Below are 18,925 nucleotides of genomic sequence, written 5' to 3'. Positions count from 1 at the left end.
CCACACCCCCACAAACTCACAGTTTCTAAATAGGTAGTGGAAGTAAGAATACCTATTCATCGTAAACTTTCACATCGTAGAAGTTCTCTCCCTTGGGAGAATGTCATTTCAGAATACCTGAGTACTTGACTGCATTAGGAGGCTCTACTCGATACACTTGGCTTGAATTATGGATTGCCATTGGGAAATGTGGTTTGAATTCCTATAAACATACATTTCCTGGGACTGTCTCATTATGTTATCTCTATGACCTTGGACGACCTACATCATTCTCTAGGTACCTACCAGTGTTCTCATCCCTAAAACGGCATTTCCCGCCACCAGTGGTGGTTCGTCCCTTAGTAGACCCTCGGTAACTGTCAGTCTCCTTCCTTCTGATGTGTTTACCTTGCGATGTCATAGAGTTTCTTTAGGGGCCAGCAAAACCTCCCAGTTCTTTATTCTTAGAGCCAGTTGAATGGAATTCAGAAGTTTTGCCTTTCCCATTTGAAAACAAGAGGCAAACTTATTAATATGCAGTGTCACAACATATTGTCACATAGTAATATATGATCTATGATAAAATGTATCAATTCTGAGCACCACAAATATCTGTGGCTTCACCTCAGCATGAAGGCAAATGAGTTTCCTTTAGCTTGAGTGAGTCTGGAGATAAACTTCAATGTAACAAAATGTGTTTCACAGGAAATGTTTGATGTGGCGCAGTTGGCTTATGAATCTCTTTATCTATTTGTGGTTCACTCCTTAGAGTTATTAGGCAATTTAATTTGAGCAAATGCCAGGATTACTCACTAATTAGAAGGATGTTACTGAAGGCATGAGGATGGGGAGTGTGTGAGTGTTGGTAGGATGGGGTCTGTGACAGCATGCAAGTCTGGTTCTGCCTGATGATATCGTTTGCTAAACATTATACTTTGTGTTGTTGTCACACAGATAAGCCTCAAGTGCATATTCAGATGACTTACCCTCTACAAGGCCTGACCCGGGAAGGGGACGCGCTTGAGTTAACATGTGAAGCCATCGGGAAGCCCCAGTAAGTTCTGAAGGCCAAGGTTGGCAGAGGGTCATGAGCAGTAAATGTCACAACACAGACATACGCATTCACAACTCATCGGCCTGTCACCTGTCTCCTGCTGTAAAGGATGGAGGATCTTTTTTCAGGAAATAAAAGAATATTCGGTGAAAAGTGGAATAAATATCTGTGGTTCTTAAGGGTGAGGATCGGGAGAAAAATGAAATGCCAGCTAAGATTGAAATCTCAGCTAATTCTATTTTATTATCATCAGCATGATTGTCAGAACTATTTTCTCTTACCCACATAAAATAATCCTAATAAATTTTTAGTGTGCCCACAATCTAGTGATATATCTGCTACCTTCTGTGCTAATGTCTTAAGCTGCTGGAAAGATGGTTTTCAGACTTAAATTAAGCTGCTGTGTTTAGGGCCAGCTGTAGGCAAATGAATTTGCCTTACTTTTCATTTTGCTTCTTCCCTCAAGGAAAAGTGACTCCTAGAAATATTTTTGTTAGTAAGGAGTGGTTTGGGAATTTTTTTCAAGGAATGTGTGTGTGTGTATATATATATATATATATATATACATACATACACTATTGCAGAAGGGAAAAGAACTGACTTTTACTCTTTATTTTATTGAAAAGTGTAAAAAAATAAAAAGCTACTTCACTTGCCCCTGCTAAATAAATGAGTGAAAGTGAATTAGAGAAACTACATATGTTACCACTGATACAGCAAAAGCCATGTGGTGGTACCACTTTAGCTCTTGGTTTCGTTTGGGGAGGAGGAGGAGTCTTTTCATCTTTCTAAGAGAACAGAGATTGTTTTTACCTGGGAATAAACACACTGAGGGGAAAGACAGTCTGTGGACTCATCACAAGGAACCATAGGTCAGTGTGGAGATCCGGAGCACTCAGATTTTTTTTCATCCCCAACAAAAAACAGCATTGAGCTCCCTCTGCTGTCCCCACACTGTGGTTATCTCCCCCTCTCAGAGTTTTGCTAACCAGCATCTGTATCACAGTTTTCATACAAGGACCTCAGAGCATCTTCACATCTTCACAAAGCTTCCCCCAAGTCCTCGGAAAGAATTCTTCCCGTGACAGCTAAGCGACGAACTCTGAGAGAACAGAGAGCCAGAGGGGGCCTGTGGGCCCTCTTCCCACCTCAGCCCTCCCTATTTCATGCTTGCTTCTCCAGGGCCGAGAATTTGCTTCTCTCTGTACTCACCGTTTGGAGCTGTAAAAATGACCTTTAGGAAGAAGGAGGTGGTCTTCCTTTTGCTTTCCTTTTCCTCAGGTGTTTCGAAGTTATTTGGTTTTAAGTGCTTCCAGCTTTACCAGAGCAGTCTTCTCCTTTGAACACTGCAAAAGCTTCAGCTCTCTCTTTGTGTAAACTGTTTGAATTAGGTCCCCGTTAGCAGCTTACCTTCCCTCCAAAACCATCCAGTGGCGGAAAAAAATAAATTCTCTCCCCGGCCTCTTGCCACACGTAGTACCGGCCACATTAACCACGTTTACAGAATATGGCTTGCTAACCTATATTTTGTTTCTGAATTTTTTTTTTTCCTCTGAAGAAGGTACTGTGTTCAATTGAATGTGCCACGGGGACAGTAAATTACATGTTTCCTTTGGGACATTGATGCCAGAGAGGGTGTTTGCTTGTTCCTCTCCAGTCGGCCCGGGTACACGGTTTTCTGAGCAAGCACGCATTAGTTGGCTGCTGGCCCTCCTAGCATATTACCTATTTATTTTCTCAAGAAATTGCATACAATAAAAATGGTAATTTAACTTGCCATTAAGTGTTGTGAATGTTCTCGGCGTTCACCCCCACTGATGGTTTCAGCTGTCAAGCAGCGGGACAGTAGGTCTGATTGCCAGGCAGACCCATTCGCCATTGCCTGCGAGGAAGACATATGCAAGGCTCATTTTTAAATAATTTACTAGGTGGTGCTGACAAACCCATGTGTAATTAAAGAAAAATCATGACTTCGCATCCCACTGGAAAACTGGAATGCTACTTGACAGGGCTCGCTTGAGTGTCCGTTCCTTAGGAAGCACGGGTCTTTGGTCCTGATGCTGCTCCTGGAGGTAGTGCATGAAATGAAAGGAAGCTACTTCCGTGCTCGGATCCCTGTGGCCCTGCCTTGAGGATCCCTGTGGCCCTGCCTTGAAACTGGCAGCTTTCAGACCCGGTCCTAGATGTGGCCTCGATTTCATAGGGGCTGCCTTGAAGGGTCATAAATTCAGTGAGTTTGAAAGAGAGTGTGTGTGTGTGTGTGTGTGTGTGTGTGTGTGTGTGTGTGTGTGTGTGTGTGTGTGTGTGTGTGTGTGTGTGTGTGTGTGCGCGCGCGCGTGCAATTGGGATCTGGAGTACCTTGTGAAATTTACAAATACGGTCTTTGATCATGAAAACAAACTTGCCTCTGATGAGCCAGTGCTGGAGGCCCCCGGTGGTCTGCATAGAGGTATCATCACCCCATAGCCGCTGATCTGGGAGCCTGTCCCTGGGCACCTGCAGGCGCACACGCTGGGCAAGGGGAGTAGCACCGAGAGCCTTGGAGAGCCATGGAAGGCAGGCACTTCAAGGAACACGTAGATTGGTGGATGTGGCCTAGGAGGGTGTGGTGGCATCTTGGGTTGGTGGAGGGTAGGTTAAGGGTAGGGAATAAGGGGGCAGGAAGTGACTGCATCTTTTCAGAATGAGAAGAGGTGATTTTTTTTTTCTTTTTCAAACAGCAGAGACCAAAGAAAGCACTATTCAGAGGTAAAAGTCCATTCCTTTCTGCGAAACAAGAAACCCACTTACGTATCACAACTCTCTAAGCCAGTATCTCTGTGTGTTAGTAACCATGAGATTAATGCATGTGTCACTAGCCCAGGATTTGATTTTTCCCCCACTAATTAATGAGATTAACAATGGGTGAGCTCTGTCCTGTCTGAATTGGTGTGAAACCACACAGCAGGGCATAAAAATAGGGCACATGGTTTATTTGCTGGTTTGTTGAAGATGGATTGGAAATAATGAGACTCCTGCTTGTGGCCCGTTGAAAGTTTTTCAACATCTGATAATATTTTTAAGAAAATTATATTCCAAACAGATTTGTGGAGCTTTCACAGCTGTAATTCTGTGAACTTAAAATTATCTCCAGTAGGTCCTCTTTAATTGTGTCACCCTGCATGGGATTCATTTACTGCGTGGGTGAGAAGTTTGATGCAGACATCTTGGTGGGAAGTCATAATGCAACCTGTCTCTCTCCCTTCCTTCTGCAGGCCTGTGATGGTGACTTGGGTGAGAGTCGATGATGAAATGCCTCAACACGCCGTACTGTCGGGGCCCAACTTGTTCATCAATAACCTAAACAAAACAGATAATGGTACATACCGCTGTGAGGCTTCCAACATAGTGGGGAAAGCGCATTCGGATTATATGCTGTATGTATACGGTACGTGAGAAGACAAAGCCCTCTTCCATTTGACTCATTTACTGTGTAGCTGATGCTTGTAATTCACTCCTAAAGCTTTTGGTCAAGTTGCAAGCCAAAACACCAGTTTGTTTCCTTCAGGAATTGAAGAAGCCAGGCCCGAGGTGGACCACCCCAGTACCTCCACTAGGAGGACAGCGCCTTTTCTTTTCCTTTTCTAACCGTGGGGGTTTCCCACTAGATCACAGACTCTGGTCATACTGAGTAGGAAAGCTGTGTCCTCAGGCAGAAGCTACGGAGATTATGTTAGAAATAATGACTGCGAAATTCAGCCTTACCAATTAATGGCTTTTCAGCTTAGAAAGTCTATTCCCAGTGGTATTTTCTGATGATACCTGGGCTAGCCTTTCTGCTGCTTTGATGAGCAGTACTATCCTATTTTCAGCATGAAGCTATTACATCCCAGATGTCGCAAGCCAGTAAATACTTGGAGAAAAATAGAAGGTCCCTGGTAGCTCCGTTAACCACTATAGCCACTGCCTTAGACACAAATTTTTTTTTTTTGTCTGTTTTCTTAATATCTTTTTGCAGGATTATTAAAGCACATGATCAGGAATTTCACTCTCTAGTCAACAAAAATATATTGTGCATCTGCTTGTACCAGCCATTTTAAACTTATTTCCCATTTACAGCTTACGGTCAATTTTGTGTCAAGTGAATATTCTCTATTTAGTTGAGGAGTGCACTGCTTGTCTAGTCTTATGATGACAAATTGAGTCTCTCCTGTCCAATTGAATCTCTCAGTTAGTTTTACACCAGGAAAAATAGTCATGAACTGACTTGACACAGAATGAATAACCATACACATGACAATTTCAGTGTCGTGTGAATATATGAACAGGAATATGCATTTCTCTCATGTGAGCCATGTAAATAATCCAAGAATAAGTGTATGTGATATATACACACACAAATCTACATATGGGAAATCTACTCCATAACATCTTAGAACCTGACCACTTCCCCTATGAAGAAAATAGGAGTAGCAATCTTTTTGATAAAATAGAAAAATCATTTGATGAAATGATTTACCCCATGTCTACATGGATATTAAAATACAGTCCTTAACTTTACCTGAGGTTTTTTTCCTTAACATAGAGCAGCATTAAAGGCTCACTTCTAATCACTTGATGTGTAGACTTCTAAAGTGTGTTTTCTTTACACACAACCCATGTTGTCTGTTGTCCACACATTATAGCGTTAATTCTCCCCAGTAGTTCAGATCAGAATGAAGGGAATGGCTCTCCATGTCAATGCAAAGAGGTTCTGTGTGCCCCATTTTCAGCCACCCCACTTTTTGCTTCTGTGTACCCCCCCCTTAACATCAGGGTTTGAGCCTCATGCTAGGCCCCAACCTTGCTGTTAACCAGGTTTACAGACTCTCGTTCAACTCTTTTTAAAAATGGAAGATGTTAAAAAAGCAGAGACAAATTTTTACCAGTCTATTATATGCTTCCTTGATTCAGAAGACTTAAGTTATGTGGAAAAACAACTTTGATTTATTGTACCCACTGTTATGACATTTCAAGATGAGAAACATTTTGTGGATTTGATGGGCAGGTAGTTTTGAATAATTTTGGATCCCAGCTTCTGGCTTAATGTTTATTGAGGGCTCACTCACTTCCTTCCACGCGCTAGGATGACAGTCTTACATGCATGATCACCTCTAATCTCCATAGTAACAAGATGACCAGGTAATGTCATCATCCTCCCATTTTACAGATGATAAAATGAAGTGAAGAAAGGTCACATAAGTTGCCCAAGCACAAGTTTACTAAGTATGTTTTAGAGTCACTATACTTGGACTCCAAAGTCTATAGTGAAATGTGTATCTTTCTTTGTAGTTCCTGTTTTTCTCTCTGCTTCCTGGTAGAACAAGATTGTTCTTTGGGAATGAACTGTCTGGGCCAGAGTGTATTATTGAAAAGACAAGAAACAGAGACCCATCCATTTAGGCAAGGGCATCTATATCCACCTATCTCCCCAGCCCAGCATGGGGCACTTTGCCTGATCTAGGCAATTTGCTAGATCCTCAGAGTGCTACCTCCCTTCTGTAACCTGTGCTAGCAGTAATGCTTGGAGTGGCAGGCTAGCATGCTCACTCCAGTTGTTGCTGCTCTAGTGATAAAATATTCTAGCAATTTGAGAAGATGGTAAGTAGGTTTTCGTTTCAAAGCCAATTGATTGCACTACTACAGTAACTTTCAAAGTTCTTTATGAACTCAGAGTTAACGTGCCTTTAAAATGTTTAATTCTCTGGAAGTAACTTCTTTACTTGGAGAATCTATCCAGTTAGTGCCTCAGCCCCAACTGGTTTTGTTCTTTTAGCCTCTATGTGTCAAATAGCTCGTTAGCTCCACTCGGTATTTTCTTAAATAGTGACCTCACATTGCTCGTGACACTGGAAGTGATCTAAGCATTATACCTGGTAACGGAATCTAATTCATTTAGGTCACTTTTGCCACATGTGAAGAACAAATTACCCCAGTAGTGGTAAAAATAATTCAAAGTGTGTGATTTTCACAAACTGAAAGGGACTAGTGACCTTTTTTCCAAAATCTCTGCCCTCGTTAGTTTCTGTACCTCTGCTTGTCTATAATCGTAATTTCAAATCACCTTCAGGTGCACTTTGATTGTGTGGTGGACATCACACATTTTGTGCCAATGCATTTAGAAATAGGGACAGAAATAGCATTATAGTGTATCAGGGGAGGTCTCCCAGCTACAGATGTTCCTTCTGAGTGATAAATATCGTCACTGGATCAGAACAAAGAAGGCACGTCTGGGTGCAGCTGAGTTGGGGCGCGGGCAGAGCAGCATATCTTGAGGGACCAGTGCCCCTTGCTCGCCTTGCGTCCCCACCTCACCTGTACCTGCATCTGCCACGGGGGCAGGGGGTGCATCCAGTGGTCTGCCGGCTCACCAAATGCTTCCCCACCTGTGGCCTCCGTAAGCAAGTATCCACAAAGCTCCACTGAGCGTACTGTCTGTTCTTCTAAAAAGGTAGTTTGAAATTATTAATTTAATCATTTCTACTTCTTGGAGGAGAATGAATTTTTTTTTTTTAATGGATTCCTTTTGGCACTTGTGTGAGGCTACTTTCACTAGTAGTTTGCTGGCACCCTCAACTTAAATGAACAGAGTCTCCCCTAAAACAGACCAGTCTGCTATTGATTCTTCCCTGTCAGATTTGTACATTTGTTTATGTGTGAGAGAAGTCTGTGAGGAAAATTAAAACCTCGGATTGTTGATCATTGGTAGAAGCTTTTAAGCAGACCGTCTAACCAAACACTGAGCTAATGTTTTTTGTAAACTTCCAGGAAGGTGTGCCAACAATAAAGGTACAATATATAATTAAAGCTTGGATGTATTAATTAGACAGTCTGAGAGCTCACTTGGAGATAAAAGGACACCAGATGTGTCAAGGAGAAAAAATTGACGGGCTTTAGATAAAATTTAAAATCAAAAGCCTTCAAATCATCTAATGCTCTATTATAACAGAATGATTGCTTAGCTCAAAGTCTTGCTGACAATTTAACACATTCAGTTTGATCATTTGGGTCGAAAATTTTTTTCTCTTTCCTATTTGCCTTCCCTTTTCCCCCCCGAATAATTTTTGAAATGATAGAAGAATGTACAGTATATCAAACACCTGACAGAGAACTCCCTATCACATTTCCTGGTTTTGAGGGTCAAGTCTTGTTTATGTTTAGTTCTCTTGTTTACAAGATGGAAATGTTCTTCGGTGTTTTATCACTGTCGCCCACGTAGGTCAGGCTTAAGCAAAGGCGACGAACTCATTAATATTTATAAGTTGTAAAATTTATTGACTTTTAAGAAATAAAATCTCAGTAAAATCTCACATGCCTGGAACTTGATATTTAGTGGTGACATTCTCTCTTCTTTGTATTTATTACAAGTATAGAAGTAGTTTTACTTCCTGCTGGGATGTATTGATGGAGAATAATGAAGTTAACAGTCAGAGAGCAAGAGGCAGGCGAGTACTCTTCCTTGACCGATAGGAGCCCTTTAGATAGAGCAGCGCCATCTCCTCCTTTCCCCGCCGGTAAAAGTATAAAAGAAATGGCAAACATTGTACCCTCTCCGGGACTGAGTCGGTCTAACCCCACCCTTTGAAGTTGGATGGGAGGGTGTCATATGTTTTCATTTTTTCCTCCCTTTTCTACTTCTCGTCTTCTCATCCCTAGTTCACTTCATTAGTACAGATTTTCTTTTCTTCTTTTCTTAGCTCTTCCGAATAAGGCTTTGGGATATAATTAGAAGACATAAATCTTTGGAGGGGGTGGTGAGGTGGGGATTTTGAGTTTTAAAGAGGAAAGTCATCAAACAAACATCTCAGTGTCTTCATGCCTTTGTTTTGTCATACTGGTCATTGTTGTGTTCAGCATTGTGGGTTTGATTTTCCTTTTTTTTTTATCCAGATCCCCCCACAACTATCCCTCCTCCCACAACAACCTCCACCACCACCACCACCACCACCACCACCATCCTCACCATCATCACAGGTACGGTACCTTCATTGCCATTGAAAATGTCCTGAATGTATATTGTCTTTCTGGTATGTATAAAAAAAGAAGCCTTAAGAGGTCCCTTTGAATCCCTGGAATCGAAGTATTCCTTCATTTGGTAATTTGAAAGACATTAGATACTATGTTCTCAAGTTGAATCTTAAGGACCTCAGAAAAATCTTTAACATCCAAGCAATTTAACAGTAGGATCAGTTATTTTGCAGAATTCTTTTTTAAGCATCACCCTGCAAAGCACAATGCTAGGGAAAATGGCAGCCTGGCTCTTAGAGGCTGGATAGCTTGTGTTTAGCCACGGTTGGCAAAATGGTAAGTATCCTGGCTTTGGATCCTCTCCTTGTCTTAATTTCATCTTAATCCACATGAAAGAAAATACCCACCCTTTACCATGCCTATGTGGGCCATGTTCCTAAATGCATCATCCTTTTTGTCCCAGAGAACACTTGCTGACAGTATGTCGCCTGGGGACCCACCGTCCTTTCCACGCTGGGCACTCTTGTACCCCTCGCTGCCCTCCGTTAAACGTTGGAGGAGTGGGAGAGGCAGCCACAGCAGTTATCACTCTGTGGTTTAGCTCCTTGGACTCTCTGAAACTTACTCAAAAAGTTTCACTGTCTCCTATTTCTGACCATCGCTGAAGGAGGAGGTATGCCTTCCAGTCCCTTCTTCCTGGTCCTCAGCAGCTCTTAATGCTTGACGTTGCTTGTCTGGGAGGCTTGGAATTTTCTCTGCTGACCAGGGTGGGAAAAGTTACAGCCTTACCATGTCAGCTAGTCATGCAAGATTTCCTTACGTAAGGCTGTACCTATCTGCTGTCGACAGGTACCTGCCCCAGAAACACAGAAAAGTATTTATTCTATGAGACCGAAAAAAAAAATCTCTTTAAAAATTAACTTTTGCAGTCCACCTCTGAGCCATGTGCTCTGGTGTACAATCTTATCACTGGACTTCTTTAAAATCGCTGAATAATATACTCATCTTTATCCTCCTTACCACCCTAGATATGGCAAACATCCTTCACATTAACTTTCTGGAGAGGTTTTCAGTTTTCACAGGTCTCGGTGAGATAGACAAAATGAAAACTCTAAGTGATCAGTGAAAGATGAGGCCTCATCAGTTTAAGAAATATAACAGTAGATGGTCTAATTTCAGTTTTCTTCACCTTTCTTAAGTGTTACAGTGGAACAGAGAACTTTGAAATAAGCCACTGGTGAGGATGGTTTTGAATGGTGTTTGTGAAAACATCAGTGTGTGCCCTTAATTGAAAAGCTTCTGAAAATCCATCAATTGGTGTTTGTGTCTCTCTAAACTCAGCTCCATCAAGGCTGCTTCCTAAATTCTTATCTGTGTGTATTTCCCTTTTAGCTTTCTGTTAGTTTCTTCTGCTTCTTAAGTAAACTCAGTTTATCAGTAGAGCAAGTAGATTCCTCCCACTTTTTGTATCGTTAATAAGGACCGCAAAGATGCTCCTTCCTGACTCTAATCTCTAGAGCAACCATGCTAACATCTCTCCATGCTATGGACCAGGTGTTTTCCTTTCATGATTTCTTACCTCTCATCCCAGTAGTGAGCCAATTAAGCTTGAGCTCCTATTACCAGGTTTTCATGAATTTTCCTATGAATGACCCTTTGAATGTCATTGTAGATTACATCGGCCCACTCGCCACTGCCCTGCCTGTGTGAATCCATCCATAGTCTTTTTCTTTGCAGAAGTTGCCCAGGTATGAGCCCACCTTCATTACCTCTCCTTGTAGAAGGTTCCATCTAGGTAACCAGTCAAGTTTACAGCATAAGCGCCACATTTCTCCTTAGTGTGGAGCCAGTACTTTTCATTTGTGGCTGGCCTCTCCCTAGCTTAGGCTATTTTTGTTTGTTTTAAAGACCTTTCTTAACAGCCCCTGAACTCCTCCTCCCCTCGCCATCAGTCTCAGCAACTCGGCAGCGACGCTTCAATCACACTCCTAATCCTTCAGTCCAGACTGAAGCTCATCCCACGTCCTGAAACAGCTACAACTCGCTGTTATCACAGTTCCAACCACAGAGACTTCATTTAAGAGGAAATTTTAAAAACAAGCAATGCTATGTCTCTGGCCACATCACAGGTACCTTTATAGGGACTTGTCTGCTCCTTTTTCTCTCCTGGCCTCTCAGCTCAAGGTCAGGTAAGATGATCTCATAGATGTACTTTTGGCCTCTTGATGTTCCTAGCTGAACCCTCTCTACACACAAAATGCATTTGTGGTGATGAATGCCCTGATTTCTCAGTGGCACACCCAAGAGTCGTTAAAGTAAAATTGCCTCTAAAACAACACTGGAGAATCCGTTGCCTTAATGGATGTGATCTCACAGGCTTGCTATGTCTTAACAAGCAGTCTTATATATATTTGTCTTGCCCAGAAAGTGTACTTGTGGAATTTAACATTTGCTCCTTTCTTCAAACAGATTAAAGGTTACGGAGCTGAATGATTCCATGTCCCATTTTAAAGGTCCAGGCCATCCCCTAGATTTAGATAGGTCCCTAAAAAATCTTCCAGACTGAATCTTGACAAATGGAGAGCTAAATTAATTTCTACTCCTCTTCTTTCTTATACTATTTGGTACATTACAGCTACCATTAGCCTTAAAAGCTTCAACAGCTAAATCTAGTGACAGTAACATAAAGTGCTGGCTTTAAAAAAAAAGGAAGTGGAAGCCCACAGGCATCTTATTTCTTTTCTCCCAGGCAAATGCAGTGACTGAAACCCATTCCCTAGGTCAGAGTTTCATTACGAGCAAAATGTACAAATGCAGTTGAAAAAATGTTTTTGAACTTGAAAGGTCATAGTTGATTTCTGATGTCTCTGAAAGGAAGTGTTCCAGTATTGTCTTTTATCTTCCACAACCAGAATAATTGAATTGTTCCCCTTGTTAGGGAGGCAGGCCTTCATGAGTTCTCAGTCACCTGACTCCCTCAAAAGATGTTAGCGCTTCATTCTGGAGGCCCTGGTGAAAGAGGCATTGTGAGCCCAACCTGGGGCTTCCCACATGGCTCGGTAGTAAAGAACCCGCCTGCCAATGCAGGAGAAACAAGTTCGATCCCTGGGTCAGGAAGATCCCCTAGAGAAGGAAATGGCAACCCACTCCAGTATTCTTGCCATGGGCGATCCCATGGATGGAGGCGCCTGGTGGGCTACAGTCCATGGAATTGCAAAAGAGACAGATATGACTTAGCTACTCAACAACGACAGCCTGACTTGATGCTGCCCACCCAGAATCATAGGTGGGTGGAGAAGCAGGGCATCCCTGCCTCACATCCATTCTGCGTGGGGAAGCTCTCCTGACTTACATGTAAAGGCCACATCTAAAGGTAGCTTCATCTTTCGAATATTTTTGCAGGCTCTAGAGGACTGAAACGATGATTTGATGTCAGTTTGCCATATGAGCATTGTTGCAGCTTTGTAGCTATTCACCCACCATTAGAACCTTTTTCTGAATAAGAAGCCATTTGAGGGATAGAGCTGGGATGGGAGCCACACAGAGCCTCCTGTGATGTCCCGTAAGATTCTTTGGTGTCTCTGTTCTCCATGTACATTGATCTTCTAACCACATATTTCTGTTTTGACTATTGCTACTGGCAGGCCCCCACTTATTTTTTTTCTTTTAACATCAAGTTGTCTGTGTGGTTTCATTCATGAAGATACACGCTATAATATGAAAGTGCAGACTGCATAATTTAAATTGTCCCTGGCATTCTCTTCTAAAATACAGAGACAGCCAACCATTACCCATGGTAACAGTCCTCCATAGAGATTCCTTTCAGAAACCAGAATCAAAGAAAAATCTATCGCCGTAGAGGCGGGAGCATTGTTTTGTTTTGTTTTGAACTTTCTTTGAAATTGGTTGATTTTGTATATCAGATGTACATAAAAATACCTGTTTTGTGTTTGGGAATAGTTTTCGCCCCTGTCTGCCAGTTGGATCGGTTAGGAAAATATTCTGTGTTTCCTTCCGTAGTTAATGTAGATATTGTATTGTTTCTGCTTGGTTGTGCCCTGGGTTAGACGCTTGATGAGAAGTACCATAGAAAACAGTCAGCACTCAGTTTTAAACACCCTTAGCAGCCTAAATATAAAATTCAGGCTGGGAGGAGTTCAACCTGTAGGTCACACTTATACGTGCAACTGTCATAAATTAAAAAATTAAAATCACCTTAGAAGAAGAAATGAATAGCTATAGGGCCAAAATCTGAAACACATTTAAAAATCCTTTCATAAGAATGAAGTAGGTCATTTCTAAATGAGTTCTTCTCTTTTTGAAAGTACATATCCAATTAAATATTTTGTGTTTCTTGGAAAAGAAAACAGCATGGAGTTTCTTATTGCCATCTGAGCACCCAGTATTCAATATACCTTGAAGAAAGTGTGTTCCCCTGGCTCACATTATTATTTTGGCTTTCATAGTCTCCTATTCGTAAGCTTTTCTGTGTGTAATGTGGGTCAGATCACATAAATAAAGGAGGTGAGAACAGCCTTTATCCCTCGGGGACATTTGTAGAAGATGCCAAATTGGGGAAACTCAACACCCTGGCACATGTTTTTAGTTTCCTAAATGCAAAGGAAAGAAGCACACGAGTCTTAAGACTGACTATAGAGCTTTGCTCTACATTGAGCTGTCTGTTCTCCAGGGTCCTACCTTCACGATCCTACACTCTGCTGTTGACATTTGCATGATACAAAGGGTAACGCTCATAAGGCATTCATTCACCAAATATCAAGGACCCATAATACGTAGAGCACTGTGCTAGCACCCATGGAGACAGTAAATTCCTGGAACCCCTTGAAATATAGCTGAGGGAATAGATTATACCCACTGGAACTCAGTAGCAGGAGATACTGTGCACTTAGGGCTGATGCAGAAGATTGACGAGATCATCACAGAAGTAGAATCCGGTCTGTGCCATCAGGGAATGGATAGAATGTGGATACGAAAGGTTGGCATTTTGGAAATTAAGCATGAAGACCTAACTTTACTTCAAGCATCTATCTTCAGTGTGTGTGCATGTCTTGTGTGCGTTTATATCCTGGGTGTATACTAAACCATTGTTGCTAGGAGATACTCATCTCTCATCCTAGAATGTTTACCAAATTGCCTTTTTTATTGAATATGTATCTACTCCATTAAGACTGTTTTTCATTCATCATTTATTGAATACTTACCAAATGTTACTGATATATATGCCAGTATGTCTGGTGACAAGAATATCATTAGGGCACTAGCAGACACTCATGAGCCATCTTTGTTGTAATGAGCTCCCTTTTCAGGTTTTTGCCCCCTAAGTGCATTGACCATTTTTTTTCCATACTGTCTCAAGTGTGTTCCATTTTTATTTTACTGCTGCTGATAAGCTTATTACAAATACTGTCAATAGCCAACTGGTTTTGACCCATGTTGACTTACGAGAGAATGGAAGAAATTAGTGATGAAGGTCACCTGATTCTGCATTTTTTTTTTTTTAAAAGGGGATGAGGGATAGGAAGTGAGAATTTTTCTAATGCTTCTAATCATCATTTCTGTCATCATCCATACTGTTATGTTCCTTGTTGACAAAGAGTCCAAGAGAGAAGGAATGGACATGTTTTCATACTGAAGGCTGATGCACAACAGTGCAAAAAAAAGACATCTCATTTTAAATACAGGTTTCTTAGGATTAGGAAGTTGGAGCTATCTCAGTGTTGGGAAATGTAGGACTTGGCAGGAAGGACCCAGCCCTTGGACCACCATCAGCCTCCTATGTCCCCCTCTTCTCTCGTCACTGTGCCTCACCCCTCTCTGCCACTCCTCCCACCCAGCGCTGACATACAACGTGGGAGAGGAATTGTTCTCCTTGTTAAATGAAACCACGGTACAGATTCCTATTATTTTCAGAACATCTGGTTTGCCAGTACAAAGATCTCAGGGGCATAGCAGCACTCGTGAGCAATTCTGAAGAAGCTTTTAACAAAACTTGAAATTAACCAAAAGAAAAAACCAAACCTAGTCCCCTTCTTGCAGATCCTTGGTGCACAGTTTCTTCCCTCAGAGGAGAGGTGACGTGAAGACGAAAGGGAGTTTCTCATGGGTCAGTCTCTTCCCTCGGAGGAGAGGTGACGTGAAGACGAAAGGGAGTTTCTCATGAGTCTCCTACTCGGGCTTGTTAGCTTCATTCCTATCTGCTTCGCCCATCCCTGAGAAATGGGAGTTTAATTAAAACCTAACATAGATGGATAGAAAATTAACTGGGAAATGGGTAGAAAATAAATTTCAAAGTTTAATTTTTCAGCACATATGTTTGCTTTCAATAGATTTCAAGTATGTCAAAAAGAAAGAAAAGGAAAAAAAACCTATAATATATATTGGCTAGTGCGGCACAACTGTGAGAATGAAATTGTCAGGGGAATTCCTTGCCTGCCCCAGCATCTAGATTTAAAGCAGTTCCATAACACAAACTGAAAGGGAATTCAATTAAGAAAACCCATTGGCTCCTTATTGACTTTAGTTAAGAAAATAAACCAAGGGAAAGTGTATTAAAATACGTCTGGACTGCTTAGTATGCTTTCATTTAAGCTTATGACAATCAAAATGGCAGAATTTAAATTCTTTACAATTAAGCTCTTCTTTCGAGCAGATTGGGTTCTCTGGGTTATTACCCTGTGCATTTTTTAATGTACACCCTACTCCCATCCGTCCCCACCCCCCACAAAAAAGGCAGCCTTGCAGTGAATCTGGGTATTGTAAAGCAGGAGCACCACAGAGCAATTGGAGAAGAAAAAGTATTTAAGGTTGTAAATTTAATTTTGTTCTTGGATTTTCATTTTCATTTATGGCACCCGTTGTGTTTGAGACCACGGACTAATTTATGGATTAGTTTTAAACCCCCAGTCTGTCACACTCAATGAACAATTCTAAGTTGGAGAGAATCCATATGAAAGGATTAGAATGTGCCACAGTGGAGCTTACACATGACTGTTTCAACTAAATAGTGTCCAGCTGCTTCACAAGCATTTTTTGGTGGGTTTTGTTTTGGGGATTTTTTTTTTTTGCTTCTTGGTTAAACAGCTAATGTCTCTAATCTGACATATCATCCGAACCTTTTGATTTTGAAAATATACAGCCACGTGAAATATAGGTGATGTTTAATTTATTCAAGGTAGAGTTCCATAAACTGTTTGTATGGCTGGGACTGAAAGTCAATATTTAGCGAAATGTTCATCTTTCAAACAGCAGTGCAGGCCCTGCCCTTGGTTACCTTGTTTAATTACACTCATAAAACTGCTAGAGAGTGACTATTAAGACCATACACACTTACTGGCTTTGCAAGAACGTGGGATTGTTTTTTCTTGACCATATAAAATAAATGTATGATAAATTTCTCCCTCATTGTAATTAAAATCAAAATAGAGACAATAGCTCAACAAGGTCTTTTTAATTTCATAGCCCTATACCACCGTTAAGTCCACCTCAACTTTCTGTGACCTATTTTTCTCCTAGGCTTAGTGCAAAGATTATTTTTTAAAGACAGCCACAGAATGAAGTTTGAAAAAAGCCTCTGTTAGGGCAATTAGGCACTCTCATTTTTCAAGTTAATTACAGCCTATGTTATCTTCTACTGGAAAGTTACTGTTTGCGTCTTGCCTGTACGCTTAGAATGTTGTAAAACAATATAGTGACCCCACAAGTTGAGTCACAGGAGTGGGCTAGCACATCTCTCCAGCGTTCTGATTAGGATACCTTAATAAATTCTACTTCACAGAGCCACACTCACTTCAGAGCCAGGGTGTCTGTGGTTTCTGTGTGAAGTCGTAATGCAATTATGAAGGAGAATTAGATTCTGTCACAGTGCTCTCCTGCAGGGAGCACAAAGTCACTTCTAAAGGGTTTTGTTTTTTTTTTTTTTCATTCTTTACTTGAAATAGCCTCTGTTCAGATACCACACCAGATGCTCTTAGAGAAATGGAATCAGCAACTTCCCCAATATACCCTCGATCTCGGTCTCAACTTTGTAGCCAGCCTGTGTGTCTGCTGCGGTCTCTGCTCCATTGCTGATCCCTGGTTTCTGCCACTCCCAGCTGCAGTAACTGTGTTGTTTACTTGAACATGTGTTTGCTTTTAACTGTTTTAGAACCGTGTGTTTTCCTTCTCAACTTCCCTTTCTCTTCCCTGTTGGGTGCAATTGATGGATTTTGCATCCCCAGAACAGGGAGGCAAGCTGCACTGTGAGCTTCTTTTGTTTATTCTCTAGTACCCACAGGGTAGTGTACACCCAGCTTCTGTTCGTTTGATTTTGTCATAAAGCCAACATGATATTGTGATGTAGGAAGACAGTAACTTGTCTTCCTACAAGTCATCTGTTAATGCTAAGACATCATTTTTGAGGACCCTTAGGTTTTACCCCAGTCCCATTCTTTCATTTTATATTAATGATTTAACTGGTGAAAATAAAGCATATTAGAATACTGCTACAAAAATAATGAACCAAAATGTTTATTGCTTTTTTTTTTAATTTTGGAAAAGAACCAGTGTCTAGCCATAAAATGTATAAATTTGCATTTAAGTGTTTCTGTACAAATGTGCATTTGATTTTGCCCCTCCATTTGAAAGCACTGCAAACTAACATTGAGTTGAATGTTTAAAGTAAGGAGATGTGTTGTGAGCATCTGATGTAGAGATGTTTCAACTATACAATTTTCGGTATTGTTTTTTAACTGCTATTTTATGCGTACAGACTTGTAAGTAAGTATTGCGTTCTGATGTGGTTTATGTTTTTCTTTCCTTCATCTGTTCTTCAGAAACTCAGCTATAAGTTATATTAAGCTGCAATGGCCTCTCAGACTTGTAGTTAATTCTGGCTCCTTAGAAGGGATCTAATTTTTTGATGGTCTAGGATTCTGAGGAGGGCATGCCAATGAAGGGGAACACCGGTGTGAATTTATGTGTCATATTTATAAATCAGAAGCACCAGGCTCCTTGGACCAAAAACAAAGTCACATTTGGCATTATGGTGCATTTAAACATTGCCTGTGTCAAGTCCGAACGAGTCTTCTGGAGTCTCTTAAACTCATGAAAATAATTACCAGCTGCATGATTAAACAAAAAAGAAAAGAAAGTACAGGTAACTACTCCCAGTGTTAACCCAAAATCCCACTTCCCCTCAACATGACCAGCTCGTGTGTGGGTGTCAGCACTGCTCTCTGGCCAGAAGGGGACCATGGAGGGAGACACCTCGAGAGGGTGAAGCTGAACATTAAAACCCGGCCAGACGGGTTGACAGTGGAATGAAGTTGGCTAGAAGAGTGGTGTTAAAATGACTTTGGAAAAAGAATGTCACCAAGCATTTTGTTAGATATTTATCCCACTTCCCCTGTAGCCAAAATGAGAAAGGAAATTTCTGGAGCCCCTTGGGGAATTTTCCATGAAGAGGAGCCAATACAGCAGGCCTGATTTTGAAGCCTGAAAGGTTTTGAAGGAGAAAACTTGAACAGCATTAGAAATAGAAGAAGAAAGAGACAGACCAGGGTTTCTTCCACAGCAAGTGCATCTGGCAGTGAAAAAGCATCACGTGCCATCTCCTAATTCACCCTGGAGGTAGGACTCCTGGCAGCTCACAACAGTGAAAGTGGTTCTGGATCATGAGCTAAGGGATGACTGGATGCTTTAACTTTGGGAATGTCACATGATGAGAAGTGGCGTTTTGCAAATTATGTGGACCTGGTTGTTTCCATGCCAGACTTCTGCTCTTAAGAGTGTAACGTAGTAAGATCTGCAGAATGAAGGATGGGTGAGTGGTGAGTGTGTGTGTGTGTGTGTGTGTGTGTGTGTGTGTGTGTGTATAAAGACCAGTCTGAAAACCTTTAACATGTTCAT

General features: G+C 41.3%; 1 protein-coding gene across 6 annotated transcripts in view; it reads left to right on the top strand.

Moving 5' to 3' along the window:
* CADM1 (cell adhesion molecule 1) overlaps positions 1–18,925 on the top strand; it is a 346,709-nt gene that overhangs the window by 304,450 nt on the left and 23,334 nt on the right. For 3 of the 6 annotated variants that reach the window (XM_081544815.1, XM_081544812.1, XM_081544811.1), the window contains exons 6-8: positions 934–1,033; positions 4,288–4,460; positions 8,942–9,025. In XM_081544815.1, the coding sequence (XP_081400941.1) occupies positions 934–1,033; positions 4,288–4,460; positions 8,942–9,025 (357 nt within the window). The remainder of the gene's footprint in view (positions 1–933; positions 1,034–4,287; positions 4,461–8,941; positions 9,026–18,925) is intronic. The other 3 variants (XM_081544817.1, XM_081544816.1, XM_081544814.1) reach the window with 1 other exon arrangement.

This window comes from Giraffa tippelskirchi, chromosome 11, assembly GCF_054371585.1.
Source record: "Giraffa tippelskirchi isolate mGirTip1 chromosome 11, T2T-mGirTip1v1.2.pri, whole genome shotgun sequence".
NCBI lineage: Eukaryota > Metazoa > Chordata > Mammalia > Artiodactyla > Giraffidae > Giraffa > Giraffa tippelskirchi.
This window is presented reverse-complemented; position numbering and strand designations above follow the sequence as displayed.